Genomic DNA, 16,631 nt, shown 5'->3' on the forward strand with positions numbered 1-16,631 from the left:
CTCATTTAGGCTAGTTTTTCTACACCTTTTATCATGCAACGTGATACGGAACTAGAAGTTTGTTTCGCCGCACTTCGAAGGGTTTACTTTTGCTTCAACAAATTTCCTGTAAACCGGTGCAGTTAAGATCTAGTAAAGACCGGCGTCCATGGTGCTCACAGCTAGGACTACCTCGAAACTCTGTGAAACCTTCATCATATCATAGTACTGCAATTTCAGATGTTAAAAGTCATAGTGTATTTGTCAGGAGTGAATCTTGGGGCAGAATGTCACTGGATGCTGAAAGTGAATATGACGGTTTCGAAAATATTCACCAAACATATTGTTTTCGGTTTCTGGCATTTCCTTCGTTGAATCAGCGTAGTTTAGTCCATTAGCTGCAAGCAGAAATATAAAAAATTTGAATGATTCACCAACATTAAAAAAATAAGTTACATGGCTATTACGACTATATAAACCATACCTTTGCATAGACCACTAACTCGTAATTCTCACTCTATATTTTCAGCTCACGTATCACCGTCAGTAGACGATTAAAGCATACATTACGCCCTTCTATTCTGTCTTCCTTGTAATCTCGTCCTGGAACTACTGGACTCCCGCAACAATAGCATCTTTAAAAACGCAGAATCAAGACATTCTTGCTTCAAGATTGCGCTGGTGAGGGATATACTTCTGCCACTAAAAGACGAGTTTTCCGCCTGACAGTCTGTCCCAAGCAGCTAGGTTTTACAGCTCATAAAGTATGAAAGTAAACAAATCAGGTAAAAGGAAAGATCGCTGCATTTGAAAGAAGAGAGAAAAAACTATTCTGTGGACGGGTTCCGTGCTAACGACAACTGATTGCACGAAAGAGGCATCAGCACAGGATAAGGGACCTCCTGTGTTAAGTTGCACCTTCCGAATACTTAGAACTTGCCATTTATCGACAATCATGATCGAAATCTATAGTGGGTGGAAGGTACAAACTTCTAAACTGATGACACGTAAGGAAACAACTTACGAATATACCAGACTGTATTTTCGACCAGGCGCTTCTCAAGTGAGAGTGGGAGTGGTTCTTGCGCCTACATCCACTTGGAGGTTCGTCTTATCTTATCTTAATTCTTATCTTAGTAAGCTATTATCTCGAATCCTGTAATGGTACATCCCATTTCCGGTGGTTCTCTTCTATAAGACACCATTTTTCGATGAATGCCTTAAAGTCATGTCAGTGGGACAGCTTCAGCGTGTTGTTGAATACTGGGACAATGAAATCAGTGTTTGCATCTCGAAAATAAAATGATTTAGTTGGTTCATTGTGGTTGATTCATTGGGAAGAAAGTGGAACGCCTCAAGCCAGATAAGTCACAAGGGTTTATTTTAACAGAACCATCTTATGGTTTTCCCATATCATTTGGGCCTATTCAGAAGCGAACCTATTTACGCACCTCATCCTATTCCATCGACTTTTTTCTTCCTATTGGTGGAAGGGGAGTCTTCTTAGTAGGAATGAAATCAAGCTCCGACATATACTGCTCCTTCATGAGGTCCTGCAGCTCAGAGAGCAGTTCTTCAGCGTTGTTAGGATTCTGTCCCAATGCCTCCAATTTACGACGTAGTTGAACAATAAGTTCTTGTTGGATTGTAAGTGCTCGCTGCGCTTGCTCATAGTCCGCTTCCAACACAGCATTTGGGCGATTTTTTGCAACCTGAGAGAGCAGCTGCCTGGCGGCATCACCTTGCTTCCGGTTGAGACCTAACGCTGCCTCCAGCTCTGTTATTCTGTTGCGACATAGTTTGAGTTCCCGTCGAAGTTCGTTGATCTCACCAATTAGGCTAACGTTTTCCTTGGAAAAGAAAACAATTTCGGAAATCACATATGGGTTAGTTCAAACTCTCACTAACTGCAGTTTTGATAAAACTGTCTAGCTAAATAGTCTGCACCCAGTACTCTGCATCAATCCGGTCTTAAACAGAAAATCTACAAAAGGCAGTAGTCAGTGTCATCAGCTACCAAAAGGAATAACAATGTACAGTAAAACCGTGTTACAACTGCCTCATCGGAACAAGAAAACGGCTCTTTTTGACTGGAAGCTCATTGCAGCAAGGATATAATTGAAACTACTCTATGGCGTGCTCCATGCGATGTTACTGTATGACCCACCTCTATCGTAGGATAGGGATTAACAGTTTTGAACATCAAAAGCGGATTACTCAACGTGTTGTTAAGTTCCAACTAAAAAATGTTAGAAAGAACATACAACTCTACTGAGTTAGAAGCGTCAACAATAGAGTCGAGAGTTCGGGTTAGCGTAAACACTCAGGTAGTTCATTATAGTAACATAATGTTGTGAGAAATCCCACAGGATCATATCACTGAGGTTATAGTGCCAACACAGTACATTAAATTAATTTACTCAAGACAATATTCCATCATGGCCTCCCCACACTTTGTCGACATTCTCCATGACTGTAAACTGAGGCTAGCCTCTCCATACTTGGACCGCACGAACCAAAACTTCAATGATGCTTGCGTGCCTCTAGTAGTGTCAGTTTTGTGCGACGACATTTTGAGAAAATAACTAACTGGTCTGAAATTAAAAGAATTAAGTGTGCCGTACGTCAAACCATGAGACTAAACACTTCACTGAGATATCGGTAGATATCTCATTGGGTTTATGCAGTGCAGTAAACCAAGACAGTAACTGATGCTTAAGATCCCAGAATAGCAGCACAAATCACAAACAACTGGGTGGGAGTCAGTCATGCTGTAGTTACAGTGAATATTTGGTCAGTTTAGTTGGTGGTCACGGCAAAGTTAAATAGGAAAACCGACCGTGTTTTGAAATAAGGGAAACTTAGAAGTTGAGGTGAGTTACCTACTCTGCAAAAAATGAATGTGGGGGGAAATGGAGAACGAGGTTATAATAAGGTAGATTACCGACAGTGTTGGGCCTGAGGTGAAGTAGTTTGTTCACATATTTGAGGACTGGACTGTTCTACGCCCTCATAGTCTTCCTTGTGCGGTCTTTTCTGTTCCCAAATCTGCTAACTAATTTCTTCAACGTGGCTGTCTAGCATTTATTGATCGCCTCACTATCCGCATCCCGATATTCGGCTAAACGTCTGTATTCCACTTTAATTGTCAAGTCTACTAAACTCAACATCACTTATAATGGACCTGGTTTGCTGAGCCTCGCGTCGAATTTCTACCTTTAGGTGCGTTGGAAGGGAAGAATAATGTATGTGGTGTATACGAATTCGATCAGTGTAATGAATCTAACTTGACCTCATGATATTCCCCCAGTATAATGGACCTGGTTTGCTGAGCCTCGCGTCGAATTTCTACCTTTAGGTGCGTTGGAAGGGAAGAATAATGTATGTGGTGTATACGAATTCGATCAGTGTAATGAATCTAACTTGACCTCATGATAATTCCCCCAGTTCATTTGCTTGCCGCATCTGCGCAGTTTTTAACTCCGCTTGTTTTGCTTATCTGACCTGCTTATCAAAGCGGGTTAGTGTCCCGTTTACTGAGACTGTCTGGACTTGTTTTCGCATGAGTACCGTGTGGTCGCATCGCTAATCAGAATCACGAGACGGTTTTGAGAGACGACCGCAACCCACACTGAGTCAACATTCCGCTTAACTTTGTTTGACACTGCACTGCTCCTGTCCGGGACAGATTTGTGCACTGGTTGATGCCACGGACGTTAATAAGTGAGGCTTGTTGTATGGCTTTGCTTACCTCTATGCCAATAGTACCGCAGACTTTTGAACCCTATTTTTCCTTTTCATAATCGAGATCGTCAAACCTACGTGTGACTCAAACTTCCGTATTGGGAACCTCAACACAGTGGTTCTCAACCAAGCCTGTGGATTTCAGCTGTTCCAGCCTATCATAATTACCACACTCCCTACAATATTTTCCCACCAAAACAGATAACTCTAATTAAGTGGTCAGAATTAACCGATTGCTTTTTGAAGTCAGACTAAACCTCCTGCTAAAGGGCAAACAGAGGACCGACGGAATGTTTCCCTTGTTTGCTGTCGAGTGCTATCGACCAGGCAGTATCACCACACTAACCTGTGCTGTGTACAAACTGCATTAGCAAACAGATGAGGCTTCTGTAAATATAAGCAGACCCTCATTGGTGCGAACCTAATCTGGCTATTATGTTCTATTAAGGATAACAAAAAACGGCATCTATCATGTAGGTGCGAGTGACCCCATCGTCCTAGTTTTAAGCGAAGCAAACGAGTGTCCGGGAAACGATCTGGTTATATACCGCGTAGCTGGCCGTTTGCCGGTGACACCAAGTGATTATTCAAGACTCTACCCAACTGCATTCACTCACTTGCATGATGCGCACGTATCCAACACGATGAACTTCACTGTCTCTCGCTAGCTTTCTTCGCAAACCTGAGACAGAGCGCTCCAAATGTTCCCTTTGCCGAGCAAATTCTTTCTGAATATCTGCATCAACCGTAGCTTCACCTGTCTGAAAGAAATGAAACATGTTCATGAATAAACTGTACTACATTGTAATTCTGGTAGGAAATGCTGATCGTGGGGGACTTGTTAGCACTGTCCGAAAACGGTGTGAAGAGCGAAACACCAAAATTTTCAAAACAAAACGCACAGTTTGACAAGAGAACACTGAACGATAGAAGAACCTATCCTATCAGGCACAAGGATCACATATAAATGTAACTTATTGTTGATCATTTCTTTTATTCTGACTCAGGAGGAAATTCCTAAGAGTACCGGTTCAAAATGGTCCGACATGCTCAAGTTCAACCAGAAAGTGGCATCAAAATAAAATTCGAACCTATGGTGGCTTTATATTCATCCGATAATTACTTTAAATTCCCCAAATTACTAAGCGAATTCGTTCTGCTGCACTTTGAAGACGTTATGAAAACATAAATCTTGCCTCCCAGTAATGAGGGTGTATTCTGGAATAACCGCTATCCATGTGTCAAAAACCCCACTAGCAAAGCAAGCCCGAATGCCACGAAAACTTCGTTTTTTATCGCCTTCATTGTCAATGGAACACATTCTGTGAACAAGTTGTTTGCATCACTTTGCTTCACATCTTTGAGGAACTCGCTGATGCCTCCCCTAAATATTGCTGATTGCGCCCACAAATACTACGAAAACATGTGCTCGAAATTTTATTCCAGCATTTCATTCACGCGTACTCATTTATAAAAATTATTAAGTGCGATGAGGAATACAGTTGGTCGTTGGTGTTGCTCTCTAACTGCAAGGACAAAAAAATTCGTGGTCGCCACTTGAGCGTGGTTTAACATTGAGCCTAGTATATTACCTCATCCTTGCGAAGTCACTCAACATCCGTCTATATTGCTTCACTTCGTACCTCATTCGCTAAACGTGGTAACTCACTGAAGGCGAATCGAAATTTGTTTGTATTCATCTAAATTCATTTGTACAACGTCTTCAAAGCGTACAGAAGTGGGATTAAAAGTTGAGACAGAACGCAGATAGAGCGCAAACTTCAGCCATTGATATCCTCCAAAACATTGGGTGATCGGGATATCACGAAGTGATTCCTCATCCCAGGTTAGAGGTTCCGTCGATGTGTGACCAAATTTCTTTAGCACCACGGTCAACCCATATGAATAAAATGATTACTGCCGCCAGTAATCGATCTGTAAATTTTCGTCCACCTGTTCTGTTTACAGCCATAAGTCAAAGCTGTTTGGCCACGTAAACTCCCATGAGCGTACAAATTTCGGTTCACAGATATCGACTACGAGAAACAGACTGATCCAACAAGTTACAGGTCAGCTTACTGAAGTCTTTGTGTAAGTGACCCCTAACATCCGAAACGCCAGAGTATAATTTCGACGTCATGTGGTGAAATATTGGTAGCTCGGGTGAGTTTATTGGTTGTTGATCAGATGGCTGTTGATCTGTTCGCCGAGCTTGGCAATTGGCTTGCAAACGTTTCGTCATCATACGAGGAGACATCATCAGTGCGCAGTTGGGTGCGCACTGATCAATATAATTCACTGCACTGACAATGTGGATTTGTTGCCAAGTCCCCGTCTGCGCATCACCTTCCTGCGTGTTCGCAGCAACCAACCAACTCTTGCTATGCTACAGCGACTTCGGTGATCGAATTCGGGAAAAGCCTTAGGCTGCGGGATCTGAGTGGCTAGTTCTCACAACCAAGAAGTAAGACGGCTTTTGCGGTTGCACTGTAGGTTCGGTAAGATTCGCTTCTGATACCACAAATCATGTGAATTGGCCAACGTTACCGACGCTTGGACTACCCACGCTCTGGCTTCATCCACTACACGAAAATTACGCACTATGCAGCTACCAAGGCATGTGAGGCCGTTCATAATCATCATCATCATCATCATCATCATCACATCATCATCATCATATCATCATCATCATCATCATCATCATCACCATCGTCTTTATCACCATCACGATCATCATCCTCAACGACAACATCAGCAGAAGCACTAGCAGCAGCGACATCAGTAACCAGAGTAGAACGATCGCGTGATCCTCTAAAGCGACACTTCCCTCTATCTAATATCTAACTAAATTAAGTTACTTAATGACTGGCAGTCTGCAACATCATCAGTTCCATTGTGCTTTTCCGCCCCCAAATTGAGTGGTCAACACCCACTGGCATTAATTTGCAGACAACTCTTCCAGAATCCAAGCCCGGGAGCATGGGTAAGAAGGTGAATACTATCCCATTATCCGTGTCTTCGAATATCCCTACATATATCGTAGAGTTTTTTGTTAGCTGATAGTCTCAGAGCTTGAGAAAATGGCCCGAAATAAAATCCCGTACTGTTAAACAAAGAAAAAATGTTTTAAAAAGTTAGCTGAAACTGATCAGAACTGAACGTGTTTTGACTCACTTTACCCGTCTGGACACTCTGAATTTATGTGGAACACCGAAAGTCATAACCCGATTTTGACTATAAGCGTGAGATCTTGGTAAAGGTGAAACGATACACAAAGATTCTGATAATGTCCAACTCCTCAGAAGAAGACGAACTTTGTTCAAGCACTGGTGTTTACATACGGTTGTCTTGTGGCTCAGACATCTTTAACGGGTAGTGACACCGGAATCAGCCGAAGTGCTACCAGGTTTGGCGAATTATGGACAGTCTATGGACGATTTACATTGCAGGTGTCACTCACAGAATGTACATTTCTAGCCAAGTTCAGTGCCTACTCCTGTAAGTATCACATGATCATTCTGAGAAAAATCTGCTTTGGCATTCTGTAAGTACCACTAAGTCTCAACTTGTTCTGAAGAATCTTATCAACAAAGGTGATACCATCCTGTATTTGAAGACGCTGTCGCCTGAATAGTCTATAGTGGCATGTTGAAAGCTTTCTCTGTCACTTTCCTTTCGTTTTCGGGATATTAGCAAATGACAAAACCATGCCTTCGGATGAGATTAATATCTAAACTATGAAAGTTTCAATGGGAACTATGTGCCATTGCACCTCAATGTAGAGCCTGCTCGCTCTAATTGGGATAAAGTGAAAGAATGCTAATGGTTGGGCTACCATTTTAACAGCCTTCATTTATGGGCGTCATGTTAATGGATGAATATCACTTAGAAATAAAGTGAAGGGATAATTTTTCACTAAACTGTTGGCTAAAACAATGTTTGTACAAATGCCTTGTTCAAATCGGGACTCTGTGGAAAGTCCGCTAAGCATGATAACCATACATAAGCTCTCACACGTTTTCGAGAAATACACTGATTTGCGACTCAATTTGGTTTTCACGGGGGACTCAAGTGAACCTCTCATTTATGGTGCCCTTCAAATGAATGTGCTGCAAACAGGGCGCCTCATGTTTCAGTTGGTACGATATCCGAGATATCGAAGAATTTACAGCAACCTTGTGGGTACTCACACCTTTGCTTCAAATCTTATTCTTGACTAAACAAGCTTTTCTAGAAATCCTTGAAACCGGGCTTCCTTCGCTACCAAATGGGTGTGCAATGACCGGTATGTTTTGACCGTCTGCCAACGGTTGTATGCTTAAGACCGAAATCAGCCCCTACTCTCTCATTTGCAGTAGGTAGGTCAAGAGTACATTATGTAGACCCGTGAAAGTGAAAGATGAAGATAACAGGTTCGGGATAGTTGGTAAAGTTTAGTTATTGCGAGTATACAAATTGTGTTTCTCGTTTGATTACACTGGTGCATCCCAAGTTTACGTCAGCTATTCGACTTTTTGGTGCTAGGACTAATATGTCTGTAAAAGTCGTCCACATTGTTTCACAACAATACAAGGGTCACCATTAGTGAATCGTGATTTAAACCAGGAAACATACCAGGTCTTCGTGAATGTGCTTCTTGTACAATGCAACAACGCTAGCCTTCAGCACTTTAGGGTCTTGAATCGATCCAACGCAATTGAAGAGGTCAGTCTTAAACCGCCGCACCAACGCTTCTTGATCTCTCGTGTTCTGACGTTCTTGGACCAACTCGTTCTCCACACATTTGTGCCGCTGCTTTAGTTCGGCAATATTCAGTTCTAGCTGGCCATTTTGTTTGTGGAAGCGCTCCAGTTCAGCCTCCATCTATCAAAAATGGTCAGGATGTATTACTATGACTCATATGTCGGAAGTGTAACTGCGGCAGTAGATGAAAAAAACTAAATAGAGGGTACCGAAGCTGTGCTCGAATGACCCATCATCATCATCGACAGCATGACATCAGTGTTCAACATCGCTGCTTCAATGCCGTACAACCATGATTTATTTGAAAGCCTTAGTGTAAAGAAAAGAATAAAGGTGGACGGAGAAGGAACTTTGTGCTAGCTTACCGCAGTAATTCCTAGGTGCCTACACCTCCAGGCATTCACTCAGGCAATCTGGACAGAAACTGACAACAAGAACGCCGCTGACATCGGTTGGCAGTCATATCTTGTAGTGTCTCCAACCAAGCACAGTCAGGGTCACGCTTTCTCCATCCTGGAAGGTGAGTAGCACCGACAGCAACCAAGCGTTTCGTGATCTCCTTCATACTCCCCTGCCAAGTCAAGGGTTGGCCACCTCTCTGTTTACGCCACTCTGAGTTGGGCATGGAAAACAGCATACTCTTCGGCAAACGATGGTTCGGCATACGCAACACATGTCCCAACCAACGCAGCTTCTGGTGCTGGACACATTCTTCAATGGAAGTACCCGTTACACAACCGAAAACATGCTTTCTAACTGCTTCATTACGGATTCACTGACACCAACCCACACGAGCTATGGTTCTGAGACAACGATTGACAGGGCGGTTAGGCACCGAAAGGGTGCTACAGCTGAACTATTGACGCCATGGATGTCTCAAATTGGCAAACATGACCCGCGCTCTGCAGATCCGTTCTTTGGCCTCATCTGTCACACTACACTCAGAACTAACACAACTTCCAAGATACGTAAAACGCTTCACAACTTCCAGTACCTCTCCCTGGATTGTAAGTGGCGTGTTCAGTGACTGCACGTCCACGAGCATGACCTTACACTTTGTGAGTGCAAAGTGCATACCAAAGGAAGAGTGGATCTCTGATATCGGTGCCGAGCAAAGCCTTGAACAAGGACCTAAGAACTCTGAGAATAACCAGAGAGAATAAAAATCTTTGTTTTTCAAAGGCTTTCACCGAAAGCTTGATCATACCTTGCTCATGCGAAGTATCTTATTCACAAATCATCAAAAGTGTTCAAAACAAAAATGAAGCGCTACCGGTATTTAGAAAAACCACAAAAGTCTATTTTTCAGGTGCGTCAGTGACACCGTGTAGTGTGGTCTGACAAAATTAATTTACCATTGTTATCCATGAGCACCTGTCTGGTGTTCACGGACAGGGATCATTTTGAAGGACCCTTGTTGCTCATGTGGTGGATGCAGACCATAGAGATGATGAAACGCTATATTTAAAATTATATGCGCACCCACTCACTGATGTATGACTGTCTGTCCACGTACCCTGGAAACAGCAAAATTACCTAGAAGCGGGTGCGGTCACCCACAGAGAGAAATCCCTGGACTACAGCTGCGCCCTAGTTAGGACCCACCAGAAACCCAAATCCTTCGCCGTGCAGGAAATAGAATCCGGGATATCTAACGTACGAAGTGCGCTTGTTGCTACTAATGCACTAACATGATCAATCATGCCTAAACGGGTGATGTAGACTAACTGGAATTGGTGCCCTAGGACAGAGTAGGAGTTTCAAAATGTGGATTATACGCATATATATTATGGGGAAGTCTGCAACAGCTAACAGAACACGGTATTATGAATGTATGATTCCAAAGACTGTTGATAAAACAGGTTTTCTCAGCGCAGTGGAGTACCAAATCTTGGCTAGTAGGATAACTTTTGTTACCAAACGATATACTTTCTAATTTTACTCTTCGATGGCCTTATTTACAAACTCAGTTATCCAAGTGATTCATAGTATTACTGCATATACTTGAAGATAATGTTGAATACTGAAAAAAGCAACTATGAGAATTCATTTTGAGAATAGTACAATGTGTGGATCTGTCTTGACATGGAACTAGGATTTCGTAATGCATGAATAGAACAGCTTCTGCACTCTTGTTAGAAGCCAATTCGCTTTTTTCCGTGTTTTGTCATGAAAGTGCCTGATAATGAGATCACAGTTCGGAATTGTAGGATCCCTTCGTCACACTTGCAGTGGTGACGGCGACCTCGTCCATAATGATCATGGCGAAAAACGGTCTGAAAACAATTTTGATTCTTTTGAAAACTTCGAAGTACTTCTTCTAGATAAGTCTTTTGAAACAGCTTTTTTGTCGGCTATCTTGCGATCCACGTCCTGACAGTATAGCTCTGATGACTAGATAAGATTGGGATAGTTCTACGAACACGAATCTATTCAATCGGTCAGTTCATTGTGTCACGCGCCTGAAAAATGCCAACGCAGCAAGCCTAAGTTAGGCTTGGAGCAGTCGTCTTGAGATATCGCTTCTTCACATGGAGGGCTTGCACCGTTCACGGTTTTGATGACTAGTCAACCGAAGGATGCCAGTAAGTTGTCTGGCAAGCTATTCCGTTACAAGTAGCACCTTTCAACCCACAAGACAGGACAAGCTGTGCGACTAACCTAAACACCCTATAATTTCCCAGCTCGCAGTGTCTCTAGAGCTGCTCACGTTTAGACCGGGGTGAATCAAACCCAGCTTCAGACCCTAGCATGTAGCTCAGTTTTCCGATCATCCAATACACATGTAGCATGCACACTCGTGTGCACACGACGGACCATTGCAAGGCAAGTAATAGATGTCGACGTCTTCTCGCGTCTGTGCCTATGAGACAGGTGGGTCAAAATCACCAGCCCAACCCCACCCTGCCTCGAACGCAACAAATCGCACACGCCACACACAGTCGCAGCTGAGTCAGGCAATCGTCTGTGTATCCGCATCCGATCAAGTCAGAGTATGGAGTGGACAGGCCAGCTGATATGGCGTAAGCGGGTCACCGATTCAGCGGTGAGCGCGGACTGACAAGTGTGGTGGGTGAAAACGCTGTAGGCTCCCAACCGAGGGATCGATGGATATCGGTGGCTGTCGGAGCGACCAGGACTCGGCAGCGAACTGTCAGCTTTCCCCACGGTGTCGCCTGAGAGGACGGTTCTCCTTGAAAACATCAGTTTTCAGGTAACGGGATTTAGACATCATCGATTAGCAGTTCCACATTATGCATATCACTTTAAGATACATCTCAGAAAACGAACATCATTTGCTAATTAGCTATTCTGGTTGAGACTAGTGAGCACCCAAAGTTAGCAATCAAAATGTGACGATTGGTTGGTGAATTTTTTAATATAATTTAATACGCTGAATAGAGAAAAACGTGAAGAATCTATCTGTGGACTCTGTACAAGATTCTGCAGCACCATCGATGTCTTCGAAGCACTGCTCGAGTCTGATGGAAACACCGAATAAGTGATTCTGAAGTACGCCGAACAGTTTTCGCAAGAAATAACTCGCCCACGATATATGAACCGATTACACTCTATAGGTTGCGCTGGCTTGGTCACGTGCTCCGTATGCCAGTTGATCGAATTCCTCGAAGGGTTCTTTTCGCACAACAACGCAAAGGCGGAAACGAGCCAGGGAGGTCAAACGATGACTTGGCAGCGAAGGGTGAAAACCATGGCCATCAAACTCAGCTGTGCTGGTCATTGCCGTCTCCCTCAATAGGGACCCCGAGACTGAACACATCAATGGTTAGAGATATTGTCCGACATGGCACAGTCGCGCCCTTAATTGTGCTTGTGGATCCAAAAGTTTGCCTTCATTGTATAGCTCCCCTACCGATCTTCACACTGAAAAGCCCACTGACACTTCTGTATTTAAACATTAATACATCAACAACAGCCTCCAAAACGTGGCTATTTACCTAGTTTAGCAGGACGAAAAATAAAGTTTCGATTATCTGACTTTGCGCTGCTTTACAGAGAGGACATGCGCCCTCAGGGCGTCAACAGCGTTATCTGTTGCTGCCAGGCAAGTTATGTAACAATTTACACCAGGTATACTGGGGAAAATGGGTCACTGTGAAACAGGGCAGAATAGGTCACAACATCTGGACTTGTTTTCATTCATGAAGAGTTAGGTAGGTTGGGTGCTGACCGTCGGTCAACATGTTTTGGCGTTATTCCAGCACTTACTGTCAGGTTCGCTGCAACACTCAGAGCTTCCATTGCGCTTAAATGCGTAATACAGTGACCCATTTGCGAGGTAGCAATCATCCTTCAAGATGACAGGTAATATGACAGGAACAGTAAATCCAGTGGGATAGAACGTATTCAATAATTTGTGAATACGATTTAAGGAGACACATATCGGCCTCAGTTTGGGAACATAAAAAGGTCATCGGACTCTGGTAAAAGCAGTTTGAAAATTAGGAGAACGATGGTGACATTGGCTAAGCTAACCCGGAGGCAATTCACATAGGTTGGTTTTGGACGATTATTATTACCATCCGTAAACGACTGGAAGCTATTCACACGATGGAAGTCGCGATTATCCGGAGAGAGGAAGTAAACATCACTGGGTATCTTGAAAGCAGCATTCTCAGGATCACGCAGCAAGTTCATTTAATCCTGTTTGCGTTTCCATGTGAGCTTCTTCTCATCGGCATACTCATACAACAAGAAATAATAACAAATAGGCCGGTTATGGCTGCACAAGACGATAAAGAACAAGAAAATTACCGTGCTGTTTACAATAGCCTGTGTCAGTTGGTGGTGATGAAGAATTCCTTATCCACAGACAAAATTAGATAATATTCATTCTCTATATTTCTAAGCCAGAATTAGGATCCACTGTGTAGCACGCAGCAGGATCTTCCGTGCGGTTGCATGGATTTTATTGGCAGTGAAAATTCGATTGTACATATCCGGAGAAGTCGAAAACAGATCTCAAGTATTTCGAGTTATACACCCATCTGATTGTCAGTTTCGCATTGAAGGAGACTGAACTGGAACCCAGCTGCATCTCTCGTTTATGATGTTCTTCCTCAAATGAGAACACTGCACAAGGCCGACCCGTGCTTCAGTTGCTACGATATTTGAGATATCGCAATACATTGTATTGACGTAATACATTACTCATGAGGTTAATGAAATATTTATGAGACCATACAGCTGAGTAGGAACAACTTAATCGGGAGATTCAACTGGGTTCCAGGTGAGTTTCCCGTCAAAACCAAATTGGTATGCAAATTAAGTTATTTCGCTAATTTCGTGCCTTTTGGGTTCAAGTAGAAAATGAAGTTGACGGAAACTCGGGTATTTCACGTCGTTTATGAACCCCAAGAAAGGCGAAACCCGTTGTGTGCTGTCAAAGAGTGTGACGTATTTTATCCCAATGAGATTAACTAAACTGTACAGACTAAATGTCCTTCTCCTGTAAGGCAGACATCTGGCCATTTGGTGTATACTATTAGTCCATGAGTTTTAGCCAAACAGGACAGTTTGAAAATTACTCTATTATCTCCGTTCGTATACTTTGAACTTTTGCTTTTTGAGCGTTTACATGCACTACAACAACCGTGTACGTATTCGTTATTGTGAAGATGGTAGGACGCGACGTGGCAACCAGCATCTGAGACTTTAAAATCAGGAAAACTCATTCAAACAATATAGTAGACAATATGTTACTTTCTTCTCACGCAAATGTGTGGGGACGCGACCGCGGCATGTCAGAAACATCCTAGCCACTGTACAGAGCCATCAGAAGTGAGATGGAATTATAACCTCTGGACTATCTTGAAGCCATCGTCCTGGCCCATCGGTGCGTAATGACTGTGAAGTTGCGGGCCTCTGGCGGCACCGATTCGCTCAATGCCAATCGATGAAATTGTGGTCGGGTTGGACGGCAATTGGTTTTAGTAACACAAAGCAAAAGATTTACTTAAAGTGAGATAGGTGTTTTAATTTTACGTGTACTCAAAAGTCAGGTTCAGCAAAAAGTAGAAACGAGCTCGATTTAGTACCAAGTTGGTGTTTTTGTGTAAAGGGTGGCGGTTCCAGATTACAGGTATCAGAGACTGCTGCTGGTGTAAATAAAGGCTTTTTGTGGTCGTAAACGACAGTTGTAAACTTTGACTTGCTAAGCGGACAGATTTTCCAAACAAACTTGGGGCAGGTATCTCGTAGAATTTGCCTACTCCTATAATTCACTCATTAGACTCGCTACCTCACATTATGATATCTTAATGCAAAAGTCAAGAAAATATACCGACTCGGTGGTCAGCACAATATTCGGATTTAGTTTAGGTGAGTTTAGGTTCAGTGAGGTTACGTTAAGATGGCTCCGCTTTCTCAAAAAGCAGCCTTATCAAAAACAAGAGCAGATGGGCTCTAAGAGGTACGCTCAGTCGGAAGCTTTGTTTAAAGATCCAGGTTGACTTATGGGATCACGTTTACACAGCGTGTGCACTCACATGTGCTTGAGAGTTATCCAAGTCCATCTTTGCAACCGTAAGGCCCATATGGAATTTGACTTTTATCAAATGTGCGCAGTGAACCCTTATCACCAGACGAGGTTTTAATCAGTAGAAATGCCTCTCGTTTACCTTGGATAGGCCGATTAGTAGCGAAAGCCCATGCGTTAATGTTGAGGTATATTAGTCGACAATACCATAAGTGCGGTAGAAATATCAACCAGTTTCATTTGATACACTCTGTGCTCTTACCACCTCCAAACTAACGAAGTTATTAGTACGGATAATAAAACGCAACTGCGAAATTCCTACTACTTTTAGGTTAAAAGGCTTACTTTACCTCTTGAATCTGTTCCTTATAGTTCTTAATGTCGTTCTCTCGCGGCTCAATCTGTTTCTTCAGCTCCTTGATCTTGTAGTCCAGAACAAATTTAAACTTCTCCAGTTCTTGGTTCTTTTTCTTCAAATCATATATCCGCTTTTCCTGAGTGAAAAATGAGTCGGTAAAGTCAGTGATTCACGGGCTCAAAAGAATTTGCACTGTCCAACACAAAGTGGAGAAATGCATCAGCTCTAAATGATTACGATCCTTTCACAAATGTCAGTCGCAAAACAGAAATAACTTACTTTATCTTGTATGGTTTCATCCCGTTCCTGAATCTCCTTTCGCAAACCTTGAATGTCTTTCTCCAGGTGTCGGATAACCGTATTCAACTTCTGTGTCTCCACGTGAAACTTCTTCAATTCCTCCTTGTGGTCATCGATTTCCTTCTGCAGGCTGTTGAACTTCTTTTTCATGATTCCCGACTCCCCCTTCAAGCGAGCGTTTGCCTCTCGCTCATCCCTAAGGCGTCGCTCATAACGAATTTTGGTCTCCAAAATTTCCCTATCGGCATCTTCTTCTATAAGGCGCTTGGTTACCTCATACTCTAATGTCTGTTCTCGGATTTCGCGACTTAAATTCTCCATTGCAGCATTTTTCTCAGCCAGTTTCGAATCATAAAATTCGTTCAACTCTTCCAACATGCGTTCACGTGATTCCTCCATCGTCTTCAGTTTCTTGTCATACTCATCTTCCTTTCGCTGGGCGGCTCCCTGTAACTCTTGAAACTTTTCGTATTCTGTCATTAATTTGCTATTTGAAACGGACTCCAACTCCTGCAGTTCACGACTATGTTTCTCCATGACTTCCTGGAGTTGGACCTCATGGTGGGCAGCGTCTCGTTCCTTCTCAGTTCTCAGCAGCTGATTCTTTGTTTTCAGTGTCTCCATTTCCTGGATGAACTTTTCCGTTAGTTCCTTAATTCGTTCGTTGTAGTTCATGTCCTTCAGTCGCAGCTGATACTCATTTTCCATTTTCAGTTCATCAACTCGGGTTTTCAGCTCTGCCATGATTGCATTCTGAAAGAGATACAGAGTTCCTTATGGAACTACATTAGCATGGCAAATTTATTATTGTTTCTGTCTCTATTTTGAATGAAAGCCACTATATACGCCCTTAGCGAAGTGTGTTGTAAATACCATTCCTAATGATCAAGGGAAATAGTTCAAACTGCTTCTCTTAAACCCGTCGGTTTGTGGCCAGTAGCCCAAATGAAAGTGCACCAAACTATGGATGTCACTTTGGATTCTCTAGGTGAGCGTTTCGCAGCCAAC

The 16,631-nt window shown here is 42.9% G+C and overlaps 1 protein-coding gene across 1 annotated transcript in view; it reads right to left on the minus strand.

Moving 5' to 3' along the window:
• Positions 1-249: 249 nt before the first annotated feature.
• Positions 250-16,631, minus strand: part of T265_10886 (hypothetical protein) — a gene marked incomplete at both ends in the record, with an annotated part of 36,564 nt that continues 20,182 nt past the window's right edge. The window contains 6 exons of the mRNA XM_009177384.1: positions 250-377; positions 1,431-1,829; positions 4,341-4,484; positions 8,338-8,586; positions 15,316-15,459; positions 15,603-16,376. Of these exons, the coding sequence (XP_009175648.1) occupies positions 1,437-1,829; positions 4,341-4,484; positions 8,338-8,586; positions 15,316-15,459; positions 15,603-16,376 (1,704 nt within the window). The remainder of the gene's footprint in view (positions 378-1,430; positions 1,830-4,340; positions 4,485-8,337; positions 8,587-15,315; positions 15,460-15,602; positions 16,377-16,631) is intronic.

The sequence above is a fragment of the Opisthorchis viverrini genome, assembly GCF_000715545.1.
Source record: "Opisthorchis viverrini unplaced genomic scaffold opera_v5_419, whole genome shotgun sequence".
NCBI classification, from domain to species: domain Eukaryota; kingdom Metazoa; phylum Platyhelminthes; class Trematoda; order Opisthorchiida; family Opisthorchiidae; genus Opisthorchis; species Opisthorchis viverrini.